This window comes from Oncorhynchus mykiss, chromosome 6 (assembly GCF_057628025.1).
Source record: "Oncorhynchus mykiss isolate SJ-2025 chromosome 6, ASM5762802v1, whole genome shotgun sequence".
In the NCBI taxonomy this organism is placed as follows: Eukaryota; Metazoa; Chordata; class Actinopteri; order Salmoniformes; family Salmonidae; genus Oncorhynchus; species Oncorhynchus mykiss.
The window spans coordinates 49,625,712-49,653,124 of record NC_143027.1 but is presented as its reverse complement, the minus strand read 5'-3'; the positions used below and the strand labels follow the sequence as shown (position 1 = coordinate 49,653,124).

Sequence of the window (27,413 nt, the reverse complement as noted above, 5' to 3'; positions counted from 1 at the left end):
ATGGCAATGTTTTATATAGAGATATGTAGGAAAGTCTTGTGTATATACAGATATGACTCTGGGCTCTTCGATCAATCCATCCTGCCAGATAGGGCTCAACACTGGAAACAAAATGAAAGGGACCTGCCATGTGGATTAACTCCAATGTGTGAGTACCACTGAAAGATGTGATGGAGAGTTTGAGGAGCACATCTAATGCATCTCCACTGGCTCATCTCACTCTTTCCTCCAGGCATTTAGATTTCTGTGTATGGATTGTGGAAGAGTACTGTATAAAATACATTTAGAATTTGGAATAAAAGTTGTTCTCAGATATGGACTGCCAGTTAATCCTGCAAGTACACACTTTTTTCTTACATTTGACATGTTGCAAATCGCTTGTAAGATGCTTCAAATACGGAGAAAACAGCTCCTATCAGTTCCCTTATCAAATCTACAAGCAAGAAAAAAGTACAGTGTAACTTTTTGCCTGTGTCATTTGTTAATTTAAATATTTACTTATTTATTATGTTGTCTTTGTTTGGTAAGAAATCATGTATCCTGTGGAACCATAGTATCTTATTGAAACGGGGAAGAAAAAAACAAGCGATTCAACAAAGATAGAATTGAGAGAAGCAAAAGAAAAAAAATGACAACACAAACAAACAAATGATGAGCAGATGAAACGCGGAGCACGCCGGAAAAGTCAGGGATGCAAATGTCGAACTCAGAGCAATCAGAAATGCTACTTGACAGAAAATACTGAGGATTGTTAAGTATTTTATAAGGTTAACATTCGCCTTTCACCGTCAGCTGTCAGACAAGAAAGACTTTAGTGGTACGTGTGCCGCCAAAATAAACCTTAAATCGCCTCATTAAAGCTGACAGGCATAGAAAGCAGACCTCGCCACCAGGCAGCACGCCACCCCATTTTGTGTGTGTAATTTGCACCAAAAACATATGCAGGAATGGGAAAAGATTGGGAAAGTAAAGTTAGGTGGGGAAGACTGTGTGTGTGAGTGCGCGTGGATCGTTAGCGTGGCAGGAGGCTGATTCCCCCATAATTGGAAGCAGTGGCCATTGTCAATGGAGTATTATTGCCTCACTGACAGGTAGAGCCGTCACAATGATAGCCCACTTGTCAGTGTAAAACACCACTAAAAACACATCACTTTTGATTTAATTTGAGGCCTCTGCTAGCCATGAAGTAAGTGAGTGAGGGGGATCACTGAGGGTGTGTGGGTCTACGTGTGCCTGTATGTTGTAAATGAAGGCGAGGAAATCTTAAATTTGACTATAAACATCCCCTAAGGCAGTCTATTCTTTATTCTGCTCCCCTTCCCTATTTTGCCTTCCATTCCTCACTGATTCCCTATGGACTGTGTGTAGAAATGCCTTCAGGAGACCAGGATACACCTCTCTCACTCACTCACACAGGCACGCACGGTAATAGAACAACTACAATAATACTGGTTAGGTTGTCTAGGCTGGAGTGTTGGTGACCCTGTAGCTGTGCTGTGGTGTTACTGTACTGGGCTTTTACCTGCTGGAAGCGGGGAAGCTTCCACAGCGGGGTGGACTCAGGCATCGGCCGACTCTTCCTCAACAGAGTTGTCCGTGTCTCCTGAATGCGGCCCAGCTTAGGCTGCAAGGATAGCCATGGCAGAAGAGAAATGGACATACATAGAACATATAAATACTTATTCTACCACCACTACAAGTACGACTTACTACTATTGCTGGTAATACCTTCTCCAAAACAGGTTGTAAAAAAAATATATATATAACCCCTTCCTTGCGTGCCAGTCTTCAGGATTCAGAGTGCATATGAGTTGGGCTCAATTCAGTTTTCAATAAAGTAAATGAAGGAAGTAAATAGACATTCAATTCATGAATGGAAAAATGCTCATAAGGAAGCAATATGCAATTTCAGAATCCACCCCATGAATTGAAAACGGAATTGACCCAAACCCTGGAGAACACTGCTCCTGGCTACCTTTAAACCAGCCTCCTCTCCTTTCCTCTCCACTCGTCCCCAAATCTCACCAAGTTGAGCTGCCTCTCCTCCAGGGCTCTCTCCTTGGCCTGCTGCTCCTCTAACCAGCGCTGAGCGTACTTGTGCTCCAGAAGCTCACAGATGGGAGTGGATGGCCTGAGACGACAAAACACAGGATTGACATTGACCTGACTGTCCTAGGGGACCACTAGAAGAGGGACCTCTTTCTCTGAGGCAGCTGAAAAATGTGAATGTGGCTGCATCTGAAATTGCTTCCTACCAACTTGCCACAAACTGGTTGAATCAACATTGGTTCAACGTCATTTGTCAGCGTATTGTGACATGGAATTTACATGGAAAACACATTGGGTTTCAAAAAAGTAATCAGTGAAAACTGTTGTTTTGAGGGTAAAATTTCAACCACAGTATTGAGGCGATCTTTTTTGGAATATATGTACATAAATATATATATTTTTTACCCCCTTTTTCTCCCCAATTTTGATCTTGTCTCATCGCTGCAACTCCCCAAAGGGCTCGGGAGGCGAAGGTCGAGTCATGCGTCCTCCGAAACATTACTCGCCAAACTGCGCTTCTTAATAACACCCGCCTGCTTAAACCGGAAGCCAGCCGCTCCAATGTGCCGGAGGAAACACTGTTCACCTGACTACCGAGGTCAGCCTACAAGCGCCCGGCCCACCACAAGGAGTCGCTAGAGCACAATGAGTCAAGTAAAGCCCCCCTGGCCAAACCCTCCCCTAACCCAGACGACGCTGGGCCAATTGTGCATCACCCTATGGGACTCCCGATCACGGCCGGTAGTGATACCTTCTGGGATCGAACCCGGGTCATAAGTGACGCCTCTGGTACTGCGATGTAGTGACGCCTCTAGCCTTAGGTGGCCGCGCCACTTGGGAGGCCCAAGTTAAGGCTATCTTACAAACGAATGTAATATTCAACCTTAAAATGAGTAACACATCCACAGCCACATTTTGAGGCTACTGTAACTCTACACAGATGCATCTTGCCCATAGGGGGCACAAGAGCACGTGCCCCCTCTGATTTTTCCTGTACATTTTTTTTTTTTTTTACTAAACTTAATTTTAAATCCCAGGTTTTTCATAATTATTTATAAAAACATCTGTCAGCTGTATTTTGTGGAAGGGGCACACTGATTGTACAAGGCAGAGAGTACTCCTCCCCCCCCCCCCCCCCTAGTCTCCCTAGTAAGTTTTTCCTTCTAAGGTGCACCACAGAACAAAAGAGTGTGTAGAGTGACACACAGCATTTAAATTGATTTTAGCTGTTGGTGATGGGCAGAACTCACAGGAGGTATTTTTGCTAAATTAATTTGATCTAGCTTTGTATTCTATTGATTCCTTCTCGATTAATAAATTAAATGGAAATGTAATGCCCAAAATCATGGGCATTAATGTGGTCCCCCCTTTGCTGCTATAACAGCCTCTTCTGGGAAGGCTTTCCACTAGATGTTGGAACATTTCTGCGGAGACTTGTTTCCATTCAGCCACAAGAGCATTAGTGAGGTTGGACACTGATGTTGGGCGATTAGGTCTGGCTCGCAGTCTGCATTCCAATTCATCCCAAAGGTGTTTGAAGGTGTTGAGGTCAGTGCTCTGTGAAGGCCAGTCAAGTTCTTCCACACAGATCTCGACGAACCATTTCTGTATGGACCCAACTTTGTGCAGGGGACATTGTCATGCTGAACAGGAAAGCACCTTCCCCAAACTGTTGACACAAAGTTGGAAACAGACTGTTTTTACGCGCTACGTGCTTCAGCACTCGGTGGTCCCGTTCTGTAAGCTTGTGTGGCCTACCACTACGCAGCTGTGCCATTGTTGCTCCTAGACGTTTCCACATCACAATAACAGCACTTACAGTTGACCCGGGCAGCTCTAGCAGGGCAGAAATTTGACCAACTGACTTGTTGGAAAGGTGGCATCCTATGACGGTGCCACATTGAAAGTAGCTGAGCTCTTCAGTAAGGCCATTCTACTGCCAATCTACTTTTTATACACCTGTCAGCAACGGGTGTGCCTGAAATAGCCAAATTCATTAATTTGAAGGGGTGTCTACACACTATATAACCTCAGCAAAAAAAAAGGCCCTTTTTCAGGATCCTGTCTTTCAAAGATAATTCTTAAAAGTCCAAATAACTTCACAGATCTTCATTGTAAAGGGTTTAAACACTGTTTCCCATGCTTGTTCAATGAACCATAAACAATTAATGAACATGCACCTGTGGAACTGTCTTTAAGACACCAACAGCTTAAAGACGGTAGGCAATTAAGGTCACAGTTATGAAAACTTAGGCCACTAAAGAGGCCTTTCTACTGACTCTGAAAAACACAAACATTAAGATGCCCATGGTCCCTGCTCATCTGCGTGAACGTGCCTTAGGCATGCTGCAAGGAGGCATGAGGACTGCAAATGTGGCCAGGGCAATAAATTGCAATGTCCGTACTGTGAGACGCCTAAAACAGCGCTACAGGGAGACAGGACTGACAGCTGATCGTCCTCGCAGTGGCAGACCACGTGTAACAACACCTGCACAGGATCGGTACATCCGAACATCACACCTGCGGGACAGGTACAGGATAGCAACAACAACTGCCCGAGTTACACCAGGAATGCACAACCCCCCCATCAGTGCTCAGACTGTCCGCAATAGGCTTAGAGAGGCTGGCCTGAGGGCTTGTAGGCCTGTTGTAAGGCAGGTCCTCACCAGACATCACCGGCAACAACGTTGCCTATGGGCACAAACCCACCGTTGCTGGACCAGACAGGACTGGCAAAAGTGCTCTTCCCTGACGAGTCGCGGTTTTGTCTCACCAGGGGTGATGGTCAGATTCACGTTTATCGTCAAAGGAATGAGCGTTACAAAGGCCTGTACTCTGGAGCGGGATCGATTTGGAGTTGGAGGGTTCGTCATGGTCTGGGGCGATGTGTCACAGCATCATCGGACTGAGCTTGTTGTCATTCCAGGCAATCTCATAGATGTGCGTTACAGGGAAGACATCCTCCTTCCTCATGTGGTACCCTTCCTGCAGGCTCATCCTAACATGACCCTCCAGCATGACAATTCCACCAGCCATACTGCTCGTTTTGTGTGTGATTTCCTGCAAGACAGGAATGTCAGTGTTCTGCCATGGCCAGCAGAGAGCCTGGATCTCAATCCCATTGAGCACGTCTGAGACCTGTTGGATCGGAGGGTAAGGGCTAGGGCCATTCCCCCCAGAAATGTCCGGGAACTTGCAGGTGCCTTGGTGGAAGAGTGGGGTAACATCTCACAGCAAGAACTGGCAACTATGGTGCAGTCCATGAGGAGGAGATGCACTGCAGTACTTAATGCAGCTGGTGGCCACACCAGATACTGACTGTTACGTTTGATTGTTGACCCCCCATTTGTTCAGGGACACATTATTCCATTTCTGTTAGTCACATGTCTGTGGAACTTGTTCAGTTTATGCCTCAGTTGTTGAATCTCGTTATGTTCATACAAATATTTACAGCTGTTAAGTTTGCTGAAAATAAACGCATGACAGTGATAGGACCTTTCTTTTTTTGTTGAGTTTATACAAAAGTATCTCCCGACCACAATTAGCTACCAAGCCATTTCAAGCTATCAAAGTTAGAGTAGCTTGTCTTAACAATCTTTGCTGGCATACCTGCTGGCAAGGTTGCTAGATTTTAGAAAAGCAAGCAATTATTAAATGTACTGAACAAGACTCTCATTCCTTTCAAATAATGTACCCAGATTTTAGCAGAGAAGCATATTTAGTTTCTTTTATTAAAATATCCACCAGTCAGGAGGATACAGACAGCTCAAGAGGTATGCTTGGATAGGCAGAAAAATACTTGGTTTAAATGTAATCTGGCACCTTATGATAATGATATTTGTGTATTGCACTGAGCAAACATATAAACGCAACACATTGAAATATTTTACTGAGTTACAGTTCCTATAAGGAAATCAGTCAATTTAAATAAATTCATTAGGGCCTGATCTATGGATTTCACAGGACTGGGAATACAGATATGCATCTGTTGGTCACAGATATCTTTTTTTAGGTAGGGGCGTGGATCAGAAAACCAGTCAGTAGTGTCACATATCCATGCAGCGCGACACATCTCCATTGCATGTTGATTGTTGCCTGTAGAATGTTGTCCTACTCCTCTTCAATGGCTGTGCGAAGTTGCTGGATATTCTCTGGAACTGGAACAAGCTGTCGTACGCGTCAATCCAGAGCATCCCAAACATGCTCAATGTGTGACATGTCTGGTGAGTATGCAGGCCATGAAACTGGGACATTTTAAGCTTCCAGGAATTGTGTACAGAACCTTGTGACATTGGGCCGTGTATTATCATGCTGAAACACGAGGTGATGGCACGACAATGGACCTCAGGATCTCGTGAAGGTATCTCTGTGCATTCAAATTGCCATTGATAAAATGCAATTGTGTTCATTCTTCGTAGCTTATGCCTGCCCATACATAACCCCACCTCCACCATGGGGCACTCTGTGTACAACGTTGACATCAGCAAACCACTCGCCCACCCTACGCCATGCATGTGGTCTGCAGTTGTGAGGCCAGTTGCACATACAGCCAAATTCTCTAAAACAACATTGGAGGCGGCTTATGGTAGAGAAATGAACATTCAATTATCTGGCAACAGCTCTGGTGAGCATTCCTGCAGTCAGCATTCCAACTGCGCGCTCCCTTAAAATTTAAGACATCTGTGGCATTGTGTTGTGTGACAAAACTGCACATTTTAGAGTGGCCTTTTATTGTTCCAAACACAAAGTGCACCTGTGTAATGATCATGCTGTTTAATCAGCTTCTTGATATGCCACAACTGTCAGGTGGATGGTTTATCTTGGCAAGGAGACATGCTCTCTAACAGGGATGTAAACTAATTTGTGCACAAAACCTTTAGGGTATATGGAACATTTCTGGGATCTTGTATTTCAGCTCATGAAACATGGGACCAACACTTTACATGTTACATTTTTATTTTTGTTCAGTATAGTTAATATACAGAGTTGGGGATTAACAGATTACAAAAAAATGCAACTGTAATCCATTACTTTATCAGCAAAATATTGTAATCAGATTACAGATTCTTTAAAAAAAACTTGATTACTTATAGGATTACTTTTAAAGCGGTAATCTGCAGTCGAAAAAATAACAAAGTGGCTTTTCCATCTGTGGTTCGGTAAACATCTGAGGGATGGGGCTGGTGAATTTGAGATAAATAAGCTTTTTGTGCTTATGGAACATTTCTGGGATCTTTTATTTCAGCTCATGAAACGTGACTAAACACTTTACAAGTTGCCTTTATATATTTTTTTTCAGTGTAAATATAATGCCATAATATGCACCTGCATTGACGTGTTATGATTCCATGTACTGTGTTGTAATTTGGATGTAATATCCTAGGCATGTTAGTGCAGTATATTGAGTTGGGTGATTTATAACAGTCAAAATGACACCCTCATTAAAATGACAATTGAACAGGTAAATAGGTATGCTTAGATAACCTATGCAGAAAATAAACAATTAGACATAATGATTATGGTTCTAGATTGTTTGAAGAATTCCCTCCACCCTCACGTACATCATGCCCCCCTCTAAGACCATACATTTATTCTGATGTAATAATATAAAGCATGCATGTTCAAGACACAGCAGCATTCATAGGTTGTCGCAGGCATAGCTGCAGGAAGTAGGGGTGCTGAGGGTGCTGCAGCATTCCCCCCCCCCATAAAATGTGTAAACTTGCCCATTATTACTCTTATATTTGCGGAGAAAACTCAGCAAAAACTCTTCAGCAAGCCCCCCCCCCACATTTGTTTTTCCATTGGAATTTTGTTGTGCTTTTAGATGGTTGAATGCATACTGGTAACAGATTGGAAATTCAACTTTTGGCTCAACCAAATATTATCCAATAATTGATGTTGAAATAATCTGATGTGCACAGTGGGTATTCTCTAAATAGTGCACTACTTTTGACCAAGGCCCAAATGGGTGCCATATGGGACGCAGAACCTGTTACCATGGAGGAGGATCCGAGGAACTCTCCCACCATTATCTCGCTCTCGTTCTGTGATGTGTGCAATATGGAGGTAATATGAGTGATTGGGACGTCTCAATTAACGCCTGCCTTGGCACTGGTAACCTGCAGGCCCCTCCCCTCCAGCTCCATCCCCCGTGGGGACTTTTATTGCTTCATTAGTGTGTGCCACATGCCCCTGCACTCATCCCCTCTCCACGAGCCCTAATAAAGTTGGACACGGGTGCTACAGGATTCCCGCAACAAGCAGCCTGGTCTGGGGAAGAGGAGAGAGTAGTGGTCCCTGCCCGTCCTGTCTGCCTGGATCTGAGCATTCCTCTTTTCTATCATGGCGGAAATAAGACCACCTAGAACGGAGTGTAAGCATTCCTTCTCCAATTTCAAGTGTGAGTAAAGAGTCATTCACAAGTGTAGAGAGTGACTGTTATAGGATGTTATGTCCTCCTTCAGAATACGTAGCTCTAGGACTGTGTGTGTTATCATCAGCATCAGTGTGTTGTCATATGCATGGGGGAAGGGGGGCTTCAGTAGTAGGATCCTAACTCATGCACACTAGAGTTCACCTTGGCATTTGGTGGATAGGGTGTGGGGCCAAACAAGTCCCCAGGGAACCATGATTTTATCTGTCATGGTTCCCCCCTCCCTCCCCATGACCCTGCCTCAGCCCCCTCACACAGACCCAAGCATCAAGATAGAAGAAGATAAACCTTCCCCTGACACCAAGAGGGGAAAAAGAGATAGGGATGGGGAAATACTCGGAGAAGGAGAGAAACTGCACACAAGGGCGTTAGCCAAATAATCCTGCTCCATTTTACGGATCCAGTGCCCCCACAAGGAGGGAGAAGATAAAGACAACATTCATGGAACCTATGCCCGTTTGCCTCATCGTAACAATCCCTGCATTGGAGGGTTTTCACGATACCAGTATTGCAACACTCAGAAGTATTATGGCTAGGAAACAAAACATGAAGCTGACATCGGCCAGGATTCATTCAAAGGCCCGTTGCAGCGCTGCGCACTGCACTATCAGCGATGTACCTATTAAAGATAATTTCCCTGACATTCGCAGAGATCACATTCATGGTAAATGCTTGATGTCAGCCAATCGTAAATTACCTTTAAAAGTGAAGGGCAATGCACTTGAACTGAATGCCAGCCTTATTTGGTGAGCAAAAGACTGCTAATGTTCCAAACACACAGCCTTCTGTTGTCATCCAGAGTCACATTTGTTTGTTTCCGGAGGACCATAGAGTTTAGTCTGCTTCGAGTTTTCTTTTTTGCCATGGAAAATTTAGTTTTGTGGTATCAACGTATACTGGTATTGTGACAATCCTACTACAATTAGGATGTGATGTGAGATCCCCTGTCAGATGATGGTGGAGGCAAATGAATAGATTTTCTTTCTCACATAGTCCCTCTACCACTCCATGCCCTCCCACTCCTTTCCATTCCCAGCCTCCGCTCTCAGCCAGTAGCTATGTCTTGTGAGAGCCAGCAGGATCAGACAATAGGAATTAACACGTCCACTTTCATAATGTCTTTCTTAAACCAATTCCAAATATCAAAATGTACAGTGAAAGAATGTGTGTGGATGATGGGCTTTGTATTTCTACAATTTGTCTCCAGACCCATGTCAGCATTGAGTGTGAGTTTATTTTTACAGGGACAGTGCACATTAATCAACGCTTCAGTAAAAGTGCCGGTTTTAGCCAGCCGGTTAATTTTCATCTGCAGTCCCTTCGGCAGGTTATTAAAAACAATTACAATATAGACAATCACTGAGCAGTGAGCACACACAGAGCAACATAGGACAAGCAAGACGTAGCAACATAGAACAAAAAGCAACATTGCAATGCTTTTTAAATACTGACTGAATGCTTCATTGTACTGACTGTGAATGCTTCGTAGCAGGAATGTAGTGCTGCTGAAGTGTGGAGGAGCGGCGCTCCCTCATTTTTTCAATTTGAGAATACATGGACCTGGTAAAAATATTTCTGAAATTAATTCTGATAGATTCTCAAATTATATTTAATTACCACTAAAATTCCATGAAAATGATAGAATGACCAACTAAATAAATATGTAGGCTACAGCAGCCTATGGGAAGGTAAATGGTGGTTTCTTCCCTGTCTTCTCTTTCTGGCGGATAAATAATCGTAACAAAGACTAATAGAAACAAATGTGTTGATTTGGCACACGAGCATCAATACATTACCCATCCTCCAACACTATCAACCAAGAGTCAAGACTAAACCAATTCACCTTGGTGGTGTGCAGACTGGTTTTATATTATTTCCACGTCACCAAGTTCAATAACCAAACACGCACAGAGACCACAACTAGAATGAAAATGGGGGAATTTATTAGGGATATTTGCACACGAGGGGATCCAGCAACCAGTTCACAACTGGCAATCGTGCAGATAATTCTCCCGCTTCTCACACTCTCCATAACACGTGTTTCCCTCTGTCCAGCCCGCTTCCTCTTTTATCCCCGAGCGCTTAAAGATCCACCGGCTTGCCTCGTAGGGGCAGGAAGACCATATAAGGCTCGGGAATGGAGCCAGCGGGCTGCACCCCCGAGCATTTTATCCCCCCCCAGCTCCCTAGAGCATCCCTCCTGGAGAGGATATTAGCATTTCCATGGGCTGCACCTGATCTGTGAACGACAGAGAAAGCAAAGGGCTGTAAGGATAGGAACCAGCGAGTGATCCGAGCGTTACTGTCCTTATTCCGTGACATCCAAACCAGTGGTGCATGGTCTGTCACGAGGGTGAAGTGCCGTCCCAATAAGTAATATTTTAGAGTCTCCAGCACCCACTTGATCACAAGACATTATTTCTCCATAGTGGAATATCTTTGTTCCTCTGCAACAGCTTCCGACTAATGTATACAACTGGGTGTTCCTCACCTTCTTGTAGCTGTTATAGGACGGGCACCCACCCCTGTTTCGGACGCATCGGTCTGTACCACCAGTGGTTTGGAGTAGTCCGGCGTCACCAGCACGGGTCCAGAACACGTCCAGAACACAGGGCTCCCTTTAGGCCCTGGAAGGCTTTCCCAGTCTCCTCTGTCCACGTCACCTGGGCAGGCAGACAGCTCCTGGTCAGATCTGTCAGGGGGCTGGCTAGGGAGGGGGATAAATCTCTGGTAGTAACTAGTCAACCCCATAAACGTGCGTACCTGCTTCTTGGTGAGGGTGCGTGGCCAGTCCCGAATCGCCTCCACTTTCTTCACTTGGGTTTTTACACATCCCCTCCCGAGTACCCCAGGTACTCAGCCTCCCGCCCCCTGTAAGGCCTGCAATACCACGCTCACCTGGATTAGATGGGTCTCCCACTCGCTCCCATGGATTACAATAGAGGTAGGCCGCCACTTACTCGCGATGGGGATGGAGAACCCAGTCCATCAACCTCTGGAAAGTGGGCGGGGCCCATGCAACCCAAAGGGAAGCTTCCTGTTGTGGGACAGCCCATCAGGGGTGGCAAAAGCAGTTTTCTCCCTAACCTCGGGAGCTAAGGGCGCCTGCCAATAACTCTTCGTCAGGTCGAGCGTGCTGATAAATCAGGCGGTCCCGAGCCGTTCTATTAGTTAATTAAGTTGGGGCATGGTGTAGGTGAACTTTGAGAGTTCATTTTAACTTTCTAAAATCATTACAAAAGTGAATGGTGCCGTCTGGTTTCGGCACCATCACTATGGGGCTGCACCACTCACTCTTCAATGATTCCAGCTTACAACATCGTTGGAGAAAGCTGAGGGTTCAGCCTTCCGTGGTTGTCCTCTGTGCAGGACCTCCAAAGCCAACTGTTGACCTTCCACCAGTTCCACTAGCTGATCCTCTTTCTGCTGGTTAGCTTGGCTTGCATCCTCTTTAGTTTAGAACGGGAGAGAGTGTAGAAATTGATCTATGACCACTTTCTCGATGGGCGTGATCGTCAGTGGTTCAGCAGTTAGCCAGCTCTTGGCCAGCCTAATCACATCATGCATTTGCGGTCAGAGGGGGGGGGCGCTGTGACATCATACACCCAATCATGAAATCTTTGCGCCCTGCTAATCAGGGTGAACCATACCGGCGCAGGATTTACTTTTCCAGCTCCTCGTAATGCGTTGCCTGGTCAGCAGTCAGATCCTGATAGATCTTTTGTGCCGTGCTTGACAGGAAGGGTGATAGCAGGCTGGCCCATTGCTCATGGGGCCATTTCTCCCTAGCCTCCGTCCTCTCGAAGGCTTGGAGCTAAGGCTCGATGTTGTCAGCCCCTGTCAGTTTCAGTATAAACATACTGGGTTTTGGGACGAGGCGTTGCTGCACCTGCATGGGCAGCTGTCAGCTGGCTGAGTTCAGCCAAGAGCGGTCTGCTGACGCTGTTCCTCCAGAAGCACCCAATGCATAGCTTGTTGCGTTATGTTCGCCTCCACCAGATGTTTCACCAATGCTTCCATTATGCTCCGTGTCTGTTTAGTTATTGAGCTTGGTTTGCTATGCCCGTATTCTCCACCACATGTAGTAGGATCAAGGGTGTGGGGTTTCCACAAGTTCAATAACCAAACACGGGTAATAGTACAGATAATTCACACGCTCCATTACACGCATTTCCCTCTCGGTCCTCTCCCTCTTTGTGCAGTCCGCTTCCTCTTTTATCCCAAAGCACTCAATGGCTTAATTATCCACCAGCTTGCCTCGTTGGGGCAGGAAGTCCATATAAGGCTTGGGGGTGGAGCCAGCAGGCTGCAAGATATCTTCCTTCAATCACCACTCCCCTCACCTCTCCTTGCTATCTGCAAAAATATATTCACAGTATTATGAATGAATTGTGGTTTATTTAGTAGCATTTCGTAGTGTGACTGATTTTACTAATTGCATTAGTACTGTACAAAGTTAGAGGTGCGCTATTTGATAGATTTTCCCGCTCCCCGTACCTCAGGCTTCCAGTGGGGGGACCTGAGATCAACCTACCTCCGCCCCCCTCATCTCATACTTCTGAGTGGGAGACGTTCCCAGGCAGTAGCCTGCCTAGCTCACAAACTAGAATCAGGGCGCCCACTCCGACAAGATTAATTGACCCACAGTCCCACACGGTGACATGATATTATCGACGTGACGTGCAAATGAGCGATAGAAAACCGATCATGCAAATGTCAGCATTCTGACTTTTTTTTTGTGCGGGCGCCCTTGGCAGATTCCCATGTCGCCTATACCTAAATCCGCCACTGCATCGGAGGCTTGACCACTTTGAGTGGGCCAAATCAGGAGAACTCCCCCTCTTGTGTATCAGAACCCAGAATGATATGTGATCACATGGTGAAGGGTGCTCAAATTGCTTAAAATAGCTCTCATCATCAAGATCTGTTGCCTACGCCTAATAGTCCTACTCATCACTTATTATTACAAATAGAAGATTCTCTCTTCTCAAATATGGTGCCGTTTAGCAAACTTAGATAAAAGCTGAATCGATCTCTCGCAAGGTCATATAATTGTTCATTTGTATTTTACATTACAGAACCGAAAATAATAGCATATACTGTCAATGTAACACCAAAAACACCACATTTCTTATCTGAAGAGTACAATTTTTTTTCTCAAACTCAACAGCGTGCGCACCAGGAGGCAGGAAAGGCTTATAGTTTGTTAACACCATCTGCTTTAATTCTCTCACGAAACAGTAATTCAAGAAGATCTAAATGCATATTCCCATGAAACTGATTGAGATTAAATGACTGGCATTCAGTTTGGACATTTGACCGGTAAAACATGAACTATCATTTACTATTTTGAAATTAGGTAGGCCTATGCCTAACTTGGTGTTTCAGTGTATTAATAATATTTTTTTTTCTTGAGACAATACGTGTGGGCATAAGCAGACGTTGCAATTGGAGGATGGATGTTATGCATAGCCCTATTCTACATCTGTCGGTACAAAACTTTGAATTAGAAATTATGACTTCCTAAAAAATAAATTGTGCTACACCACTGCTTCGTAGTACTGACTGTGAATTCTTCATAGTACTGACTGTGAATGCTTCATAGTACTGACTGTGAATGCTTCATAGTACCTTCTTGAATTCTTCACAGGTCTGACTGAGTTTCGTAGTAGTGACTGTGAATGCTTCATAGGTCTGACTGAGTGTTTCGTAGTACTGACTGTGAATCCTTCATATTGACTGAATGCTTCATAGTACTGACTGTGAATGCTTCATAGTACCTATTGTGAATGCTTTATAGGTCTGATTGAGTGTTTCGTAGCACTGACCGAATGCTTCATAGTACTGACTGTGAATCATTCATATTGACTGAATGCTTCATAGTACTGACTGTGAATGCTTCATAGTACTGACTGTGAATCCTTCATATTGACTGAATGCTTCATAGTACTGACTGAATGCTTCATAGTACTTATTGTGAATGTAAGATGTGGAAACATATGTTTTTGTGAGAATTAAGCCATAAGTTTCTAGACTGGTAAAACTGAATGTTTTTTTTACATTCTGAAAACAGAAATGACAAGTTTGCCTGTTCTGGGAGGGTTTATTTTTAGGTTGCTGGGAGGTTCTGAGAATTTTTACTCTGGTCGCTTAATTTTTTTTAATGCTCCGCAGAATGTAAATTATAGGTTATTTGCAGTGGTGGACAAAGGACTAAATTCTCAAACTTGAGTAAAAGTAAAGACACCTTAATAGAAAATTACTTACAGTTGAAATTGGAAGTTTACAAACACTTAGGTTGGAGTCATTAAAACTCGTTTTTCAACCACTCCACAAATTTCTTATTAACAAACTAAAGTTTTGGCAAGTCGGTTAGGACATCTACATAGTGCATGGCACAAGTAATTTATCCAACAATTGTTTAGACAGATTATTTCACTTATAATTCACTGTATCACAATTCCAGAGGTTCAGAAGTTTACATACACTAAGTTGAATGTACCTTTAAAAGGCTTGGAAAATTGCAGAAAATTATGTAATGGCTTTAGAAGCTTTGATAGGCTAATTGACATCATTTAAGTCAATTGGAGGTGTACATGTGGATGTATTTCAAGGCCTACCTTCAAACTCAGTGCCTCTTTGCTTGACATCATGGGAAAATCAAAAGATATCGGCCAAGACCTCCGATAAAAATGGTGGACCTCCACAAATCTGGTTCATCCTTGGGAGCAATTTCCAAAGGCCTGAAGGTACCACGTTCATCTGTATAAACAATAGTACGCACGTATAAACATCATGGGACCACGCAGCCATCATACCCCTCAGGAAGGAGACGCATTCTGCCACTGCTCCAAAACCGCCATAAAAAAAGCCAGACTGCACATGGGGACGAAGATTGTACTTTTTGGAGAAATGTCCTCTAGTCTGATGAAACAAAAGTAGAACTGTTTGGCCATAATGACAATTGTTATGTTTGAAGGAAAAGGGGGAGGCTTGTAAGCCGAAGAACACCATCCCAACCGTGAAGCACGGGGGTGGCAGCATCATGTTGTGGTGCACTTCACAAAATAGATGGCATCATGAGGAAGGGAAATGATAAGCATATATTGAAGCAACATCAAGACATCAGTCAGGAAGTTAAAGCTTGGTCGCAAATGGGTCTTCCAAATGGACAATGACCCCAAGCATACTTCCAAGGTTGTGGCAAAATGGCATAAGGACAACAAAGTCAAGGTATTGGAGTGGCCATCACAAAACCCTGACCTCAATCCTATAGAAAATGTGTGGGCAGAACTGAAAACCGTGTGCGATAAGGAGGCCTACAAACCTGACTCAGTTACACCAGCTCTGTCAGGAGGAATGGGCCAAAATTCACCCAACTTATTGTGGGAAGCTTGTGGAAGGCTACCCGAAATGTTTGACCCAAGTTAAACAATATAAAGGCAATGCTACCAAATACTAATTGAGTGTATGTAAACTTCTAACCCACTGGGAATGTGATGAAAGAAATACAAGCTGAGATAAATCATTCTCTCTACTATTATTCTGACATTTCACATTCTTAAAATAAAGTGGTGATCCTAACTGACCTAAGACAGGGAATTTCTGCTCTGATTAAATGTCAGGAATTGTGAAAAACTGAGTTTAAATGGTTTTGGCTAAGGTGTATGTAAACCTCCGACTTCAACTGTATGTAGGACTTGCATCCTTGGCACAATACAGTTATTATATTCTACTCTATCCATAGGCTTCATTAATACCATTCAGACTTGAAGTTGATACAACAACTATGAGGTTGAGGTTCATAGATTGATATGAATATTAGTTTCAGAATCTAGTGTTTTAAGGTCCATACACAGATCGGCTACATACTGTAGCTAGCTACACATCCATAGGCATACAGTTATTTTTATCCTCCACTACACAATAAGCAAGTAAATAGTTAGCTAGCTATGTTACTTCAGCTGCATTGCACGGCAAGGCAAGCTTACATAATTGTACATTCAATTTGCAGTAAATGCTTTAGCTAGCTTGTACATTTTTTGCTTGACTCGTTATGACGTTATAAGACTTACATTTGCTTCCGCCGTCCTGTTTTGTCAGCCATCTTTGCTGAAGAAAGTCACCAAGGACGGGTGGCTCGCATCAAATTTGTCAATGGAACCACTCAATATGATTGGTGCTCTAATTCCCCCTTGTGGTGGTCTGAAGCAATGAAGCTGTAAGCTCGCAACTTTTAAAGGTGGACCCACTGCATGTATTCACCCCCTTTGCTATGAAGCCCCTAAATAAGATCTGTGCAATCTAAGTGTCACATGATCTGTCACATGATCTGGGGGGGGGGGCATGACGTGGCTCTTTCTGGGTATAGATCATGGCTTCTCACTCTCTCCTACACCCAGGTTCTGTTATCTCAGGTCATAAATTCCTGGCAGAGACTCTCACCCTTTTCATGCAGTATGGAGAGAGTTTCACAGTAGAACAAAGGAACTCCTGACAAATTCTACTACATTCCAGAATTTGAGAATTGAACAATATCCATATTTTGGAGAATGTGTAAACAGTCGGTGGAGAAGCCAGCTACGACCCGGTCCGTTTTGTTTCATGTTTGTGACCTCATGAAATACAATACAGCCACATTACCCTAACTCTGTTTATACAGGTGCCTCCGTTGTATAAAATGAATGAGTAAAAATGAAACTATTTGTGAAATTATGTAATCATTTAAAAGTTTAACTAAGTCATTGGCCCGCCCCCGTGAGCACAGACATGATCAGGCATCATAGAACTGCCTTTTCAACTGTTACGAATAAAATCCCCTCCTGAGGAAATCCTCTTTAGACCAAGCATACCTCGGTGTCAGCTGAGGTGGCACAGGTTTGAGTACCAAGACTGAGCAAACCCACAGCGTGAGCTGTGATTGTGAATAGTTATTGAATTCCTAACCATACCACATAAATATTCTGCAGTTGGTGTTTTTTGTAATGATTTAAGTGACCATTGTGCTGTTGTTAGAAATACTAAGGTTCGTAAGACAAACCCATGTTTTATTCGTATGAGAAATTTGAATTGTTTTAATGAGCAGGCTTTCTTTCATGATTTGTTTTTATGATGGTTTTGTCCAAATAGTAAACAAACATGCCCCATTCTGCAGGTTCAGGGTTAAAGGGCGGGATAATCCATGGTTTTCTTCTGAGCTGTTTTGTATTATTCACAACCATAATCTAGCCTGGGCTAAAGTAAGGAAATCATGATCTGATGCTGATTGGCTTATTTTTAGGCAGTTACGAAACAAGTGTTATTTTCTTCTCAGGAAGGCCAAGTCTGAATATTTTATGTCTGTTACCACTGATGACCTGAATGACCCTAGAAAGTTTTGGAAGGCTATTAAGTCTATGTCTGGTAACAGTAATGTTAATTAATTACCGTCATGTGTTTTGAAGGACTCTGTTGCTGTAAATGACAAAACTGAAATGCTGAATTGTTTCAATGAGCACTTTGTATCATCTGGTAGGCTGTTTGATTCAGTGTTCTCTGTCTCTGTACAACCCTGTGTGGATGAACCAGTGAGAGCTGGTCAAACTTTTAGCTTTTTGCCATTCTCAGTGCAGGTGGTACATAAAGCCCTGAAATCTTTAGATCAGAGAAAGTCTGCAGGTCCTGATCTTTTGGATCCCTGCTTTTTAAATCTGGCAGCTGATTTCATAGCTGAACCACTTACATATCTGTTCAATCTAACCCTGGAATGTAATGAAATACCAAAGATCTGGAAATCAGCATCTGTCCTACCACTTTTAAAAGGGGGAGATCCAACTCTTTTAAATAATTATAGGCAATCTCAAAGCTGTCACCCCTGGTGAAAATACTTGAAACTCTTGTGAGTGAACAGCTAAAATAGTTTATTTACTAACTCTATTTTATCAATGTACCAATCAGGCTTCAGGAAGAAAGCATAGCACAATTACAGCAGCCATGAATGTTTTAAATGATATCATTGAAGCCCTTGATAAAAAACAGCACTGTGTCTCACTTTTTATTGATCTCGCTAAGGCTTTTGATACAGTTGATCATGCTAAACTAAGGCAGAGATTGTCGAGTGTAGGTCTTTCAGAGCATGCAGTTGCATGGTTTGCTAACTATCTGCCTGATAGAACTCAGTGCACTCAATTTGATGGGCTTATGTCTGTTAAATTGTCAGTCTTTAATGGTGTGACCCTCTGTACTTGGTCCTCTCTTATTCACTATTTAAATAAATGATTTAGACAGAAAATGTGCAACTTCATTTTTATGCTGATGATAGTTATTTACTGTTGTGCCTTGTCTCTTACAAAAACTTTCCAGAACTTGCAAACTGCTTTTTATACTGTTCAACATACCTTGTGTCAATTGAAGCATGTCCTCAATACTGACAAAATTAAACTAATGGGGTTTTCTAATGCAAGAAATAGATCTCTGAACCTTTCACCTATTACTACCTGTCAGGGCAAGGAGATTGAGGTTGTAACCTCATATAAATATCTTGGAATTTTAATTGATGATGGCCTCTTTTAAATTGCATATTCAACAATTTACAAAAAAATTGAAGCTGAAATTGGGATTTTATTTTAGGAATAAGGCCTGTTTTTCTTTTGAAGCCAGAAGGAGGCTAGTATCAGCTACATTTATGCCTTTATTAGACTATGGGGATATTTTATAAATGAATGCTTCCGCTCCGTGTTTGAGATCAATTGACACCCTTTACTATGGCACTTTGAGATTTATTTAAAACTGCAAAACCCTTACGCACCACTGCACTTTGTATACCAGGGTTGGCTGGCCTTCTCTAGTCACTCGTAGGCTCAGTCACTATTATACTTTTATTTACAAAGCTATTTTGGGTTTACTACCTTTTTATTTGGGCATTTTTATTGTTCAGAAATGTGGTGGGTACTCTCTTCGTTCGCTGGACCTTTTCCTGCTAACTGTTCCAAATGTCCAAACTGGATTTGGTAAAAGGGCTTTTATGTACTCTGCGCCATCGTCTTGGAACGCCTTACAAAATACTTTAAAAATGGAAGAACTTGTCCCGATTTGGTATTTTTAAATCACTGATGAATGATCTTGAGACTGATTCCCTGACCTGTCAATGTTCTTAATTTTGGCCTATCTTGGCCAGGACGCTCTTGAAAAATAGATTTTAAATCTCAATGAGCCTTTCCTGGTTAAATAAAGGTTAAATAAATAAAATGGAGCATTGGCTACATGGCTGGAAATGGTTCAACTCTGAGACTATCGATCCCTACAGGATAAGAGCAAATCTTAGATACTAACTAGTCTGCAGCTAGAAATTATGTAAACCTGGGATGCGGATACCAACAACCGCCGAAACACCTATTCTATGAGAACATTTCTGAATGGAACTCTGAAGTAGATATTCCAACCACAAAATACTTTGATCTTCAGAGAAATAGAGAGAGCGAAAGAGATGCGGATGAACTGACTCTCCAGCAGACAGACTGACGAATCCAACAGAGATCATGACGACTCCTGGGCGTAAATATACACTGCTCCAAAAAATAAATGGAACACTTAAACAACACAATGTAACTCCAAGTCAATCACACTTCTGTGAAATCAAACTGTCCACTTAGGAAGAAACACTGATTGACAATAAATTTCACATGCTGTTGTGCAAATGGAATAGACAACAGGTGGAAATTATAGGCAATTCGCAAGACACCCCCAATAAAGGAGTGGTTCTGCAGGTGATAACCACAGACAACTTTTCAGTTCCTATGCTTCCTGGCTGATGTTTTGGTCACTTTTGAATGCTGGCGGTGCTTTCACTCTAGTGGTAGCATGAGACGGAGTCTACAACCCACACAAGTGGCTCAGGTAGTGCAGCTCATCCAGGATGGACATCAATGCGAGCTGTGGCAAGAAGGTTTGCTGTGTCTGTCAGCGTAGTGTCCAGAGCATGGAGGCGCTACCAGGAGACAGGCCAGTACATCAGGAGACGTGGAGGAGGCCGTAGGAGGGCAACAACCCAACAGCAGGACCGTTACCTCCGCCTTTGTGCAAGGAGGAGCAGGAGGAGCACTGCCAGAGCCCTGCAAAATGACCTCCAGCAGGCCACAAATGTGCATGTGTCTGCTCAAACAGTCAGAAACAGACTCCATGAGGGTGGTGTGAGAGCCCGACGTCCATAGGTGGGGGTTGTGCTTACAGCTCAACACCGTGCAGGACGTTTGGCATTTTCCAGAGAACACCAAGATTGTCAAATTCGCCACTGGCGCCCTGTGCTCTTCTCAGATGAAAGCAGGTTCACACTGAGCACATGTGACAGACGTGACAGAGTCTGGAGACGCCGTGGAGAACGTTCTGCTGCCTGCAACATCCTCCAGCATGACCGGTTTGGCGGTGGGTCAGTCATGGTGTGGGGTGGCATTTCTTTGGGGGGCCGCACAGCCCTCCATGTGCTCGCCAGAGGTAGCCTGACTGCCATTAGGTACCGAGATGAGATCCTCAGACCCCTTGTGAGACCATATGCTGGTGCGGTTGGCCCTGGGTTCCACCTAATGCAAGACAATGCTAGACCTCATGTGGCTGGAGTGTGCCAGCAGTTCCTGCAAGAGGAAGGCATTGATGCTATGGACTGGCCCGCCCTTTCGCCAGACCTGAATCCAATTGAGCACATCTGGGACATCATGTCTCTTTCCATCCACCAACGCCACGTTGCACCACAGACTGTCCAGGAGTTGGCGGATGCTTTAGTCCAGGTCTGGGAGGAGATCCCTCAGGAGACCATCCGCCACCTCATCAGGAGCATGCCCATGCGTTGTAGGGAGGTCATACAGGCACATGGAGGCCACACACACTACTGAGCCTCATTTTGACTTGTTTTAAGGACATTACATCAAAGTTGGATCAGCCTGTAGTGTGGTTTTCCACTTTAATTTTGAGTGTGACTCCAAATCCAGACCTCCATGGGTTGATAAATTTGATTTCCATTGATCATTTTTGTGTGATTTTGTTGTCAGCACATTCAACTATGTAAAGAAAAAACTATTTAATAAGAATATTTCATTCATTCAGATCTAGGATGTGTTATTTTAGTGTTCCCGTTATTTTTTTGAGCAGTGTATATTGATTGCAATTATTCCAGAATGAGTGAGCGTTCATGTGCAAAGGATTAGCATTTCAATTAATATAGTTGTCAACTGTGTGTAGTGATCCCTTTTGTCCTTCCCGCTCTCGCTCAGTCCACACCCACTTCCCTTTGTCCACCAAGCCGTCATATGGGCTTAGCCCACTAGGGAATCTTCCTTATCGTTTGTTTGTAACAGATCTGCTGTTTGTTTGTTTGTTTATTTCTGTGATTATTTAGTTAGTTAGTAAATAAATGATTAAGACAATTGGTGTATGGATGATTCATAGCAAAGGCTGGGTTCGTGCAGATAACCAACAATTTACTAACGTTTGGAATGAGACTGACGTGAGGTAAAGGATAATTCATTAATAAGAAGACAAATTGACCAGATATTAAAATATCTGAAGAGTTATATTAAGAAAATTATAACTTTGTAATCTGAAGATTTTCCTTGGTGCCCTGACTTCCTAGTTAATTACAGTTACATGATTAGTTTAATCACGTAATAATAATTACAGAGAATTGATTTGATAAAATAACAGTCTTCACTTTTAATGATGCAAAAAGAAACAACATTGCAGCTGAAAACAACTGGATTAGCCATTTACCAATTACTCGTATCTATGTGTGTTCGGATTTTTCCTTATGAACACACAGAGCAGATCCTCATCTAGGGAATTAAGCTAAATAAATGCTGGCACCTATTCATGTTGCTCTGGTTGTGATTTCATTATTTCAATGGGATATCTTGCTTGAGATCTATTAATAACATATCCACTGCTGCTGTGAATTCAAACATTTGTTCCCTTGAGAGGAGACAGACACGTATAAAGCTTTGGTGGAGAGATATCTGTACGCTACAGAGCACAGCATGCACATTCTATACAAGTTGTGCCGTTGTGCATAATAGCTACAAATTGATTCGTCGGCTGGCTATCCAGCTCACTTTAAGAAGTGCAATGGCAAATTCACCTTTTGTCAAAATGAAAACAGTGTAGAGAAGATTTACTGCTATATCTCAATGAAAATGGATAGAACATGTTAGCAAATTGGCCATCCACAGTATTGTAGCCCTAGTTTCCTTCCATTCATGTTGTGATGCCCTGTTCCAGTATGAGAGAAGTTGAGTCTGAAATTACATTATTGCTATTACCTATCTAGTGCACTGGTGTCATTTTTAACACAACCCCACATCAGATCAAATAAAGTGGGACACTCACTGTGTCGAGATGCCAAAGGTAGTGTCAGGGGGGATGCGAGGGGGCACAGGGACACGGGAGCCCCTTCTGGCAAGGGAGGCTTGTCTCCTGTCGTGGGTGGCGCGGTACTGATAATGCTCCTTGGCAGTCACCAGGCCAGACTTCACCCCCTCGCGGTTCAGAGCCACAAAGTCCTTCCCAGGCCTCCTGGAGTGGCCTCTACTGCCACTGGTGGGTAGGGAGTGTGTGTGCCAGTTGGACAAGGCTGGGAGAGTAGGGCACAACACAACGGCAGAGAGTGAGTTCAGGGCCTGTATTCACAGTGTCTCGTTTAACACGCAATTACTATTTATTTTTATCTAATATATTGTTATTATTTGTATTTATTTATTTACTTCTGTTTTTCTTTCTGTATATAATCAAGTAGACAAAACCAAATTAGAAAGATTCACCCCCAATATTTTCCCCATATATACTTCAACAGTTACTTCCCCCCCAAAGGCAAATGTCAAATTTGTTATTAAAAGGTCTAATGCAGCCATTTTTTTATCTCAATATCAAATAGTTTCTGGGTAACAATTAAGTATCTTACGGTGATTCTTAATTAAAATGGTAAAAAATACACAAAAATTGATTTCTCCAGCAAGAATTTTGCTAGGACTGTCTGGGAGTGGTCTGAGTAGTGAGGGTAAAAAGGAAAATTATTGGCAGAGACGTTTAGAGTTCTGGTCTATTAACCAATTTTTACCACAAAGTCCATCCCACCAAAACAGGCTGAAATGTCAGGCAGGCTTTTCGAACAGCACTTACACTAAAAGGGCATTATGATAATACCTCGTAGTTTGGAAATACACAGTACAGTGCATTCAGAAAGTATTCAGACCCCTTTGACTTTTTCCACATTTTGTTACGTTGGCCTTATTCTAAAAAAAATATATAATCATTTCATCTCATTAATCTACACACAATACCCCATAATGACAAAACAAAAACAGGTTTTTAGAAATGTTAGCAAATGTATTAAAAATAAAAAACTGATATGACATTTAGAATACGGCCGTAACGTAACACACACACCCTTATCAACTCATCCAAGACAAATTCCCTACAGATGTCTTTGAAATGGAAATCAAATTGAACTATTTTACAGGTACAAAGCTGGCACATAACATTCTGAGAACCATATATTTCTCGGAGCTTGGTGAGAGTGTAGTTGTCCTATGGTTATTTTGCATAAAACCTTCCCACAACTTTCTGGGAATAGTGCAGGATACAGTGCCTTGCGAAAGTATTCGGCCCCCTTGAACTTTGCGACCTTTTGCCACATTTCAGGCTTCAAACATAAAGACATAAAACTATTTTTTTGTGAAGAATCAACAACAAGTGGGACACAATCATGAAGTGGAACGACATTTATTGGATATTTAGAACTTTTTTAACAAATCAAAAACTGAAAAATTGGGCGTGAAATTATTCAGCCCCCTTAAGTTAATACTTTGTAGCGCCACCTTTTGCTGCGATTACAGCTGTAATTCGCTTGGGGTATGCCTCTATCAGTTTTGCACATCGAGAGACTGAAATGTTTTCCCATTCCTCCTTGCAAAACAGCTCGAACTCAGTGAGGTTGGATGGAGAGCATTTGTGAACAGCAGTTTTCAGTTCTTTCCACAGATTCTCGATTGGATTCAGGTCTGGACTTTGACTTGGCCATTCTAACACCTGGATATGTTTATTTTTGAACCATTCCATTGTAGATTTTGCTTTATGTTTTGGATCATTGTCTTGTTGGAAGACAAATCTTGTTGTTGATTCTTCACAAAAAAATACAGTTTTATATCTTCATGTTTGAAGCCTGAAATGTGGCAAAAGGTCGCAAAGTTCAAGGGGGCCGAATACTTTCGCAAGGCACTGTAGTTGCTCGGCTTTGGAACATTCTCAGCACATTCAAGGAACTTCACAACAACAACAAAAAATGTTCTTCTTATTCCATAACTTTAACAAAGTTTCCTAAAAGTTCAAACATGGTTACATTTACATTTTGGTAATGTTATCCAACTGTTTTGACATTGGGAATGTTCTCAAATAGTTTAGAGAGCATTGAGAAACAACATTCTTCTTTGGGAATTTCAGTACTTCAGCATAACGTTTCTTACAGGTTTCGTCATGGTTATATTTAAAGTCATGTTCTCAAATTGTTTTGCGAACGTTAAGACAAAACTCTCTATCCTCTATCTTGTTAAGTGTGTACAGGGATGTTGGCCATACATACAATTGGCCACACCTGATCTTAATGAGTGCTTGTTTCTTTTGAAATGGGCTGTTTGAATATACTAAAATGAACAGCTTTGTGTGCGTAAATAAACATGACATGCTAGCTGGAGCTGGTATGTATGGATACTGGTGTCACAGGGGACTAATTCCATGGATAGGGAACAGATAATCATAGGTTTGTATCTCACTGATGCTGTGCCACAAAAAAGAAATGTGTTTGCATGATTAATGCCTGAGGAAATCAATTTTTATGTGTCCTATCTGTGCATGGAGTTCCAAAAAGTTGACCCAAAATAAGCAAGCAGTGAAATTAAAATACTTATTTAAAACCTCACAGGGAAACTTTAAAGGAACCAGAGTAAAACTTTCTCAGAACCTCCCTGCAACTTAAAAATAAACGCTACCAGAACAGGCGATATTTTCACTTCTTTTCTCAGAACGTTGGCTTCGATCCCACAACCAATGGAAATCCAAAAACACATGTTCACACAACTTTAAAGGAACCAAATGTGCCAGCTGGGCGGCGTCTACACGGCTACAACTATGCAAAGATAGATCAATCGCTCACGTACAGTAGATAATGTCTTTCCTGAAATATTTATAGCTGTGTAAAGAGTTGGAACAAGGCTGTTCTTTGTGAAGCAGCTCATTGCAACACCAATTTCCATCAGAGGGGTTTTGATTAGTTGTGAGACGGTGACATCTCCATATGGTGCTTAACTCCCTCTCTCAGTCATCTCTGTCTCGGTGACAATATGGAGGTGTGTTCCCCAGGTGTCGTTACCACCGTCGCTGACAGTGAGCCTTTGTTATCCTTGTCACAATTATTGAAATTCACACTTTTTTTACGTCATTTTTAAAAGAGCGCTCTCTGTCTAGTGGGTAGTGACAGATCTAAGGGGGGGGGGGGGGGTTTATTTGAGAGAGTTGAGTGTTTAAACACTTAGAGCGGCTCACGATTGACAGTCGAGACGTTTCCACTGGGTGTGAGTGGCGAGGGCCTGGAGGGGGGTTCAAGGGTTGGTTTGGTGGGGGTTCAGGAGAGAGTTTGACATTCCCCGGCGTCTGTCCGCTGACGGAAGAGCATCATTATCATTCTCCAGCTGGAGAAGGAGGAGGACGAGGAGGAGGACATGCACAGTTTAGCTGGTGAAAAGAGGAAGAGTGACAGGGAGGGCCGGCTGCCTGAGGGGACGCTTTCTCAGCCAAACACACTGTGACATCAGGGCTGACGGTAATGGGGACACATGGGCTGTATCCCAAATGGCACCCTATTTCCTAAGTAATGAAATAGTTGGCCATATGACACTGCTATGGCCGTCACAATCCAGCCCTCTCCAGTGCAGCCAGCGTGTGTGTGCCTGACAGACACGCCTCTGAATAATATCCAAGATTGTTTTTAACATGTGCTGTGGAGTTTTTTTAATTTTTTATTGTGGGCTGTGGAGGGGTTCCACACACCTATCATTGCTAAGTCTGGGGCTAAAGAAAATAATGGACCACAGGGGATGCAAAAGAGGATTCATAGTAATAGTAATGATTTTATGTCACCCCCAATGTGTAGACTAACACCCAATTGAGTGATGCAGGATGGCCACTTTGCACACCCCCTACCTTCTGAGACTCCTCCGTCCTGGATGGTCGCAACAGTTCCGTACACAAAGTCAGGTCCAAGACATGTCAACCCTTTAGACTTGGTCTTCCCAAGCGCTGGCTGTAGGTAACAGACAGAAAAACAAGACAGTATTCACCTTAAAGCTAGAATCCTTGGTTGCTACATTCATTTTTGGACTGATAAATTAATGGTATATATCAATGAATTATTGAAGAATATAACTTATAAATGTCTCATGAGTTTGTACATCTGCTGTACCCCATCAGAAACCAAAGTATAAGCTGGTTTTACTCCAGTTTGTAAACAATGTAAAAGAAAACCAACACGGTATAGCCTCAAAACATAGAATTAGGATTTAGAATAGGATCTCTATGGTTAAAACTCCATTTCGATACCTTGGATGGTTAGTCCATCCATAGCTCTGTCTATTAATGTGAGAGTGGTGACATTTCCACACATTTTGCTATAAGGCTGAGAGAAAATGTTGCTCTTTTAAAGCTAATTCCCTACAATCCAACACATAATTCCATGGGTCCGAGAGAAAAATGTGCAGTTTGATAGCTAATCATTATATCACAGGCATAGAAGGTACATTGTTCCTCAAAGTAGCTACAGTATCAATAGAGTCAGAGCTAGGGGGGGCTGGTTCCAGCTAGGGGGAGCTGGTTCCACCATTGGGGTGCCAGGATAGAGAAGAGCTTGCACTGGGCTGAG

The 27,413-nt window shown here is 42.8% G+C and overlaps 1 protein-coding gene across 1 annotated transcript in view; it reads right to left on the bottom strand.

Annotated features, from left to right (window-relative positions):
• The window catches only part of cfap77 (cilia and flagella associated protein 77), a 66,356-nt gene that overhangs the window by 630 nt on the left and 38,313 nt on the right, over nt 1–27,413 (bottom strand). Inside the window, exons 3-6 of the mRNA XM_021606690.3 lie at nt 26,699–26,798; nt 22,835–23,078; nt 2,026–2,131; nt 1,523–1,624 (exon numbers count right to left, since the gene is read on the bottom strand). Coding sequence (XP_021462365.1) covers nt 1,523–1,624; nt 2,026–2,131; nt 22,835–23,078; nt 26,699–26,798 — 552 coding nt within the window. The remainder of the gene's footprint in view (nt 1–1,522; nt 1,625–2,025; nt 2,132–22,834; nt 23,079–26,698; nt 26,799–27,413) is intronic.